At 49.4% G+C, this 8,218-nt stretch overlaps 2 protein-coding genes across 2 annotated transcripts; one reads left to right on the forward strand and one right to left on the reverse strand.

Annotated features, from left to right (window-relative positions):
- Positions 1–2,733: 2,733 nt before the first annotated feature.
- On the reverse strand, positions 2,734–3,069 carry GT037_003649 (uncharacterized protein; the record flags this gene model as incomplete). The annotated part of the gene is made up of 2 exons (XM_038928696.1): positions 2,734–2,921; positions 2,976–3,069. 2 exons carry the CDS (start codon positions 3,067–3,069, stop codon positions 2,734–2,736), a joined length of 282 nt encoding a protein of 93 aa, XP_038788403.1.
- Positions 3,070–6,488: 3,419 nt separating this feature from the next.
- Positions 6,489–7,751, forward strand: GT037_003650 (uncharacterized protein; the record flags this gene model as incomplete). Its single annotated transcript, XM_038928697.1, has 1 exon — positions 6,489–7,751. One exon carries the CDS (start codon positions 6,489–6,491, stop codon positions 7,749–7,751), a length of 1,263 nt encoding a protein of 420 aa, XP_038788404.1.
- Positions 7,752–8,218: the final 467 nt, after the last annotated feature.

An 8,218-nucleotide genomic window follows, 5' to 3' on the forward strand; every position in this document is an offset into this window, starting at 1 on the left:
GAGATTCGGCCCATTCCCCACTGCCAGCACACGGTGCGACAGGAGAGACACTGTGCCACAGACGACATCAGCTCGTGTTGAGCGCGTTCTCGTGTTTGCGGAGACGCTTGTCGATAGGCGTGGATAAGGGAGCGGTGGAGCGTTCCATGGTGTATTGGCCGTCTTTGTCCAAGCGTGGGCCATGGTGCGACGCGCGACTTGGGCCTGCCGCTTCACATCTCTGCACAAAGAGCCCCGATGTGACTTCATCGCCGTGGAGCCTGAATCGTCGACGCGCAATCTAGACTATCGCATTCTGAAGCTTCTAGTCGACATCGCGATCCTTCGTCAAGTCGTATCGACTTCAACGGTCCGCCAAACGTCAAGCCACTGTGCCACACATTGTTTCTTCGGCGGGCCGCGCTCGTCTGTCCTGCTTCGGCGTATAGCAAGGCCACGCCCATGCCATGTGCACTTGAGACATGCCACCGCTGTCAGTGCATTTCCGCATAATACACAGCCACAACCACCTTCGAATCTGTAATCGCGACTACTTCCTCCGTCTCAGTCTGTCGCAAGTCTTCCATTTGCCTGAATGCCTTCAACACAATGACTTTGGTCCTCACCGCCGGGATTCCAGTACCGTGTCCACAGCATGTACGATGCTGGACCGACGTGGAACTGGCGACCGGCTCGTAAGATTGATGAGCTTCCCCGCCTAGTCCCTGCAAAAGCTTGTGCCCTCGAAACGAGCGACACGAGCATGTTCTCGACTCTCGACGAACGTCGACTGGTCTCTCGGAAATGAGGCCCATCGTTCAACTGTTTCCGGTTCGTTTCTCTCGTCTGTGTCGATGTTGCGTTTGGCTGGCCACCCGTCCGCAATGTCACTGTTGAGGCTTGTCTTGCGCCAAGGCGTGGGAAGTAAATGAAGCAATATTGCTGAAGCTGAACATGAAAGTTGTCAAACACAAAGCGGCGCACACAATGCCCAAGTGTAAAATGTGCGAGCGCGATCAAGTGCTAAAAGAAACTCCAGAGAAGGAAACGACAATCGCAGTCTCACGTCTACCAGTCGACATGCCTAGCAGCATCCGCGGAACGGGCTCTCTACTACACGTTGTCCTCGAGGCAAGCACCACTGACTGCGGCCGCATGTTTTCGCGACTTCTGTATACCATCTCAGAATGAATGCCATACACTTCTGCCCCGCAGCGCCACATGAAACATGCATTCTCCTCCATTCCTTCCCTCGCCCGTATCCCATCACATCATACCCATCTGCTCGGATTACAAACCCGTCGCCCGCATCAACAGCCCATACTAAGCCTTTCCTTCTTATCAAACTTCTTACATGGCCCGTCTTCGTCAATCTGCATTGGCGGATCGCGCCGTGATTCGAAACCATCGCTTGCTTGAAACGAAACGTCAGCCCTACCAGGCTATCCCAACGGCTACCTAGGCACATCTGCGACTCCAACTTCACCTGTTCTTTTCGTGCCTCAGGCTGTTCAAGGCATTAAAGTGCCAAGATATAGTGGGTATGAGGGGTGCAGGTATCCACGATGTTACAACTTCTACTGCTTCTAGTAGATGGAGTCTAGGTCTTCCACCGGCTTAATGGCTAATGTGCGGGGTCGATGACGAGGTCAACATCCCAAGGTGCGTTTCGAGGTAAATTCTACATTGCAATCTTGAAGTCATGGTACGAGCCGATTGTTTTGTTAAGATTGCTTCATGAAGTCAACTTATCTCACGGAGCATTGACAGTGAGTCACGCAATTGCTGAACTTATGACGTTGAACACGAGGTGCTAGATTGGGTAGTCCACAGATACGTCCTACTTGGTTCCGCTTCGCAAAGCCTGCCATGTTTTCGTACCGTCTTTTCCACTGCAAGGCACTATCACCAATGTGTCGAGAGTCGTCTCGACCAGTATCACGCAAACGTACGGCCCAGAGTCCATACACAAGATATCTTCCTCCAGTGACATACAGGTCTAAGAGTGTATAGCAGACTCTTGTCCCTAATGCTGCCCGTTTCCATCCAGACACTTGCGCTGACCTGCCTTTGCCCGCGTATGCGCGCCATCCTTGCCCGGGTTCTTTTTTGTTCAAGGAAAAGAAAATACAAGCCACCGTGATCGATAACATAGCATGGGAGAAGAATATCTAGCACCGAGGTTCCAGTATCACGTTCAGCTACGAAATTACTGACTCTGTTGTTGCTTTGGTGAACTACTGCTGCTGTGCATTTGGTGCTTGTGATCAAAGAGTAAGACTTTTTCCCATTGTTTTCTACAGTCGCACCACGGAATGCCTCACTGCCATCATTTTCCTCAATGCCGCTGCATCATAGCACACTGGTCAGGATAACGCAATATCAAACAAATCGCACAAAGTTGCGTTTTAGATCTACTGCCACACATCCGTGCGAACTTGACCATGGTTTGGTGCTGCGCAGTAGTCGTGTGTATCTGAGTACTTTATCGCGAAATGATGATGATAATGATGTCCGGTTCAACACTAGAGACACTGGCGTCAAAGGAAAGTTACAATCCAAAGAAAGGCAAGTGTAGAGACTGTATCTATCGTAGTTCGGGGTAACAATTGACTAGTAAGATGCCCATCTGGCCTTCAGACGGGGGGCTCACGCTTAGCGCTTTCAAATGAGCTGAACGCCGCAATCCGTGTCGGAAGGAGGGCTAATGCGAGCACGTTTATGGGTGAATGATCCATCATTATTGTCAATTCATCATGTGTCTGTTCCGTAAACCCTGACTATATCTACGTATATAGAACCGTTAGTAAAATGTACTGTGCGTCCGCGATTGGAGTTGTCAGTAGAAAGACAGTACTTGCAATTGAAACCGTTCCATACATTAACAGGTGAGCTGGGGATGACAACGCTACTGCATGAGTTGTCACTGTAGATCCGCATTACTGCCGATTGTCAACACGTTCGTCAAGGAGAATCTATCGAGGCTGTTAATTTGCAGATGTTATTGGCATTGTTGCCCAAGGCGATCGTGGCTATGACTCGCGAGGCGAGAAGCCCGAAGGCTACGACAATGGTAGAGATGGATTGCATGTTTGTAATTGAGAGGTGGAGAGCTTGGTTTGCGTCGAAGATGAGATTGGTTGAAGTGATGAGACTGATTTGAGTTTGCGACCGGGCACGTTTTGATACGGCTTTCCGTCATCGGGTTGCACATGCTAGTACCGTACAGCGTACTTGAATCTTAACAAGGCCGCTTCATGTTGCTTATGTAGACAAGAGAGTAAAACCTTCCTGCAGTCGAAGAATTTGGGTTATGAAACAAAGCAAGAAGGATTTCGTTGAAAGTACTTGTAGCAGGTAAATGCTTGGACAGTAAGAGGTCAACATCCCTTGAAACTCACACGTACCCCCATGACTGGTAGACGAGGCAGGTGCTAGACGATTGGCGCCAGCAGTTGTGGGCTTTCCGTGGTTGATCAGTGTCATCTACGAAGAAGAAACCTGTTAGTCAGTGGTGTGCTAAAAGAGGACCTATGGAGCTCTGAACGCCCGTACTACTTGCAGCACTCTCAATCATTTGCACATGATGATGGATGGAGATATAGTCTCCATCTTGGGTATGCGATTCGTATCCAGACGACTAGTGCCTAGGTAATAGGCACACTTGTCACAAGCCACAACAAGTAGGTAGGCAAATACGTTACCTAGGTATCCTGTCTCTTGCTTGCCTTTCTACTAGCATGTCGGTGAGTACTTCCAGGGTGATTGGTGGTGAGTGCAATGTGCAGTAAAGAGAGCTTTGTGGCAAGCATTCACTATATCAAAGACAGAATCTAAATATCTCTTTAGAGCATATGTAGGTAGTACTCTTTCTTGATGCAATAAAGCGTATTGAGATATTTGTAGATATATAAAGATCAATAGTATTATAGACTTCTATATCTGCTTTCTAAGTTCCTTTGTCAGGGACTACCTCGGTAGTAGGACTGATTATTTCTATACCTGTTTGATTTTCCCCCGTATGTGGTGCACTCAAGGTTCCGTTCAGCGTTGCCCCACCACGGACGCACAGACCCGACATCACCGCAGGACCGCCTGATATTCGAAAACAGCGTTCAGACTCCAAAACCACAACTTCTTCCTCAAGCGACTGGGCTACGCCAGAAGTCTTAATGAAAAAGGTAGGTTCGCGTCAGCTCCCGATAGTGCGGATAGAAGCGACACTGTGCCGACAAGTATGAGCAAGCCCAGTGACTTGTCAGCTGGTTTCAAAAATAAGAATAATCTTGAATTGGTCCGTAGACCAGTTTCAGAGATTAAACTGAAAAGAACAGATACTACACTTGATCTAAGCCAAAAGGCAAAGAGAGCTGCCGAACAAACGAAGGGCCGGAGGAAGGCCAGTTTATATAGACTCTGGAAAGCTCTGAAAGACGCTAGTGTTCTAGTCTCGCACCAGGCGTTGCCGGGCCAATGATGACGTAAAGAGCCGTAAAGAATCGAAAAGCTGGACCGGATAATGTGGAACGGTAGGCGGTAACGGCGAAATTCTACGTTGTGTGGGTCAGGCAGAGGCAAAATGACTCTGATTCGATAGGGAGGGTCCGCAAGGAGCCGAAATTCCGTTGTGCATTGAGCCGTATTGCACAACGTGTGCATAGTTATGTTACCCTGGGCTATTCTAGTGATCGACGAGTAATTTGCAACTAGAACAGCACTGGAGCACCTCGTATCTTGCCGGCTGAGTGAGCGTACCATTGCTCTGCTGTGAGATGACCTTCCTGTGTGCCACTACTCGCAAGTTCAAGCTGAAAGAACAAGTAAAATGCCGGATTGGGGATGTAGCATAGTGCATGTAGGTATCTGCCTAGGCACGCAGGGCAAAAGAGCTTTTGTGGCAGAACAGATACCGTTCTACGTAGGCACCTTTGTGGGTAGCATTGGCATCGTCATCTCCCACGTGCGAGCGTATTGCGAGACCGTATTGGGTTTTTATCAGATTGGCGTACCACGGTCAGTAAAGAGACCCTAGTCGATACCCACGGATAGGTCGTAATATATGGAAGTTACATGTAGGCGACGCTACGACCTGCCAAATTCGTAATCTTCGCGCGGAAACAGTACCTAGGTACGCTGCAAGAATTTCGCACTTGATCAGAGAATCCATAACGAGTGGAAGCTTTGGAGGACATACCTGGTAATCTATTAGTTACCATATAATATGTAATGGTTGACCTCGGGAAGCTGTTCATTGGTATCTAAGTAAGACCAAAAGAAACCCTTATGGTCGTGGTCCAAACCTCATAATAGGCATTGCTTGTCTATCGGAGGCGTCACATCTCTTGCTAGAGGTACTCCTCTCATAGGTACTTGATTAAAATTTACATTTGTTGCTCGTCTTAGCTTACTAAAAGCTAACTAATTGTACCAAGTTGTTTGTATTAGCAGGCAAACGAAGGCGCGCTTTTCTTCGTGTTCGTAAATTACTACATTGGGACAGGCCGACGCACAACGCCTGCCCATTCTCTGACTAGCGAGGTTCGATGTATAGCTCACGGAGGGTTACGTAGCCCTATGGCATGGTGTATCGCATTCGGTAGATTCGTATAGCCATACAGAGGCCCAGTCTTGCACGTACCGAGAGCGTTAGCATCGGCGTTCCTACAGTCAATCTGGACTTCACTGCTCTTAGAGTGGTCACATACACATTCTCATGCACGCCGAGGCCATGGAACTGCCCCGTGGTCAAGATATATGACCAGCCTGATCAATGTAACGCTAATGGTGTGCCGTCTACTGTAGATGACAAGCGGCTCGCGACCGACAAGCGGCTCGCGACCGACAAGCATCTCCTCACGTCCTCGTTGGAGACATGCAGGAACGAGAACAACCTTGGAACTTTAAAATCGATATAATTGCAAGGCTAAATCCAAAGATGCCTTAGCTGTGGCCCCCAATGACATCAGGACCAATACTCCGTGGTTTGAGTGACTGCGGGGTCGAGCATAGTGCATACCTAGGTAGCTGGTAGGGTTATAACACAAATGGATAGCATCAGGTGCAGATGTCGTAGATATAGACGCCCCCTTTTTTGGACTATGAACACAATCTTATTAGCAAGAGCGCGGGCACAACCTGTCTACTTTAGACAATAATATCGCCTGGTGGTAGTCGCATGATCTCTAATCCAGTAACGGGTATGTGGTCAAGCACATCAAGTGGTCTGCGCACTAGTCTTTTTGTCTCGCGAGCTCTTTCCTGGACCACGGTATGATAGTGGTCACTTCTTCGTTCTGTTCTGGAAGCTCCTTTCCTATTCGCCATGTTTTCTTAGGTTCCTTCTCGAACCATGGTTGCATAGGCAACTGTCTAGTATAGAAAGATCACAACGCACTCTTCCACACTTCTTCTTTATCCACCAAAGCTAGTAAGTTTCACTCCCCTATTAATAACATTTTTATGAAAGCTGTGCGATCACCCAAAACAGGTACACACAAGCAAACGACCCCATGGATACTGTCGCCCAAGGTTGGACCAACGTGAGGCCGGAGGAGGATGGCCAACGCTTCACAGAGCGCTCCGCTGAGCGCCGGCAACTCTTTCTGAAACTCCAATCACTCCACCCCCAACCGATATTTCCTTCGATTACCTGGGCGTTTCTCCAGATCGCCGATATCGAAGTAATCCGGGAGGCGGTTCAGAGCCATTGGAGCAGGCAATTATTCGCAGACCGCGAATATGGCCTCGTCACAGAAAAAAAAGCGTTGGACACAATTCTACTCTGGTCTCAGAAACAACCCAGGAAAGACCCGACAGCAACAAGTGCAACGTCGACACACTCGCAATCCAAGACAGTCTCCAACCAACCACCCTCGAAATCTCGCCTTCTCAATGCCAACGTACTAGCCGGATCCAAGCGAACTCGATCCGGACATATACTTGGTGGCCTAGAATACAGTGTTGGTCGACACGATGGCGTTCGGTCAAACTGTAAGAAGCGGGATGGATACCTTTGCGCGGTCTCGAGGATGGCGGAAATCGACGCCGCCCATATTTACCCATGGTGCGGCCTTGGAGGCCAGAATGAGGAGCGAGTGGTGAGATTCTGGGACACTCTGAAGATGTTCTGGAAAGCAGAACTAGTGGAGAGTTGGCGTAGTAAGTTGTTTGTGGACGCTAATAATCCAAATCGAGGAACGGAGACAGTGGAGAACATGATCTCCCTCTCGGCCCTCCTGCACCGGTATCACTCCGCTGCCCGATTTGCGCTCCGACCGATACAACTGTCAGACGACAAGACAAAACTCGAACTCGAGTTCCACTGGCTTGTTGTTGAAGGGCGCAAACGCCAGGATGAGGTGAATATCATGGATGAACCTTTGTCTTCGGCCGGCCGACTTTCGGCTGGCAGGGGTTACGGCCCACTCGATCGGATTGATCCCAACAACGACACTATCCGCATTCCACTAGTCAGCGGAACTAGATTCACAATGTCGACCGATGATCCAGTCCAGCGACCCCTCCCAGATACAGGCCTCTTGACATTGCAGTGGCACCTTCAACGTGTCCTTGCCATGTCCGGAGCGGCTGAGTGGACGGAGGAGGATTTCGGCAACGACGATGATGATGACGACCAGGACGGACAAGGCGTTACATCTTGCGATAACGTGGAAAACTGGCTCCAGAACGTCGAGCCTCCGGAGAATCATCGTCCAAGCCAAATCTCTCGAGAAAGCGATTCGGAAGACAGCGTAGATGGTTCGTTTGAATAAACGATATCTGCCCTAAGCATCTTTAATCAAAAATCTCAAACTCCCTTCATATGCTAAACGGAATATACAGGAGCCCCTCCGCAAAAGCAAGCCAAACGTCGAGATTTGGGCTTTCCTTCCCCTCCGAGCTCGGATATGAACTTCTCTGAACGCCCCGACTGTGCGAGCAAGATAACCTTGACGACTTTGCCTCAACTCGGGCCCACGGCCACAAAGTTATCAAGCGAGTTCTGCCGAGTCGGTGGTGAAGAGAATAAGGAGCCTAGTCTGCGACACTTGCGAGGGGTTCCGACACTTCAGAGATCCCGCCGGCGTAGCATATGAAGTAAGTCCTTGGGGCCGTTTGCTTACTGTGTACATGTTTTGTCTCGCGCGGGGTTTTTGGCTTCGGCTGTTTCCCCGTAAAAAAAAACCGGGAGCCAAAACCCTACTCTTACCTCCCCGAGTCACGTCGTCAGCTCACACTG

This window comes from Alternaria burnsii (genome assembly GCF_013036055.1).
Source record: "Alternaria burnsii strain CBS107.38 chromosome Unknown 730, whole genome shotgun sequence".
In the NCBI taxonomy this organism is placed as follows: Eukaryota; Fungi; Ascomycota; class Dothideomycetes; order Pleosporales; family Pleosporaceae; genus Alternaria; species Alternaria burnsii.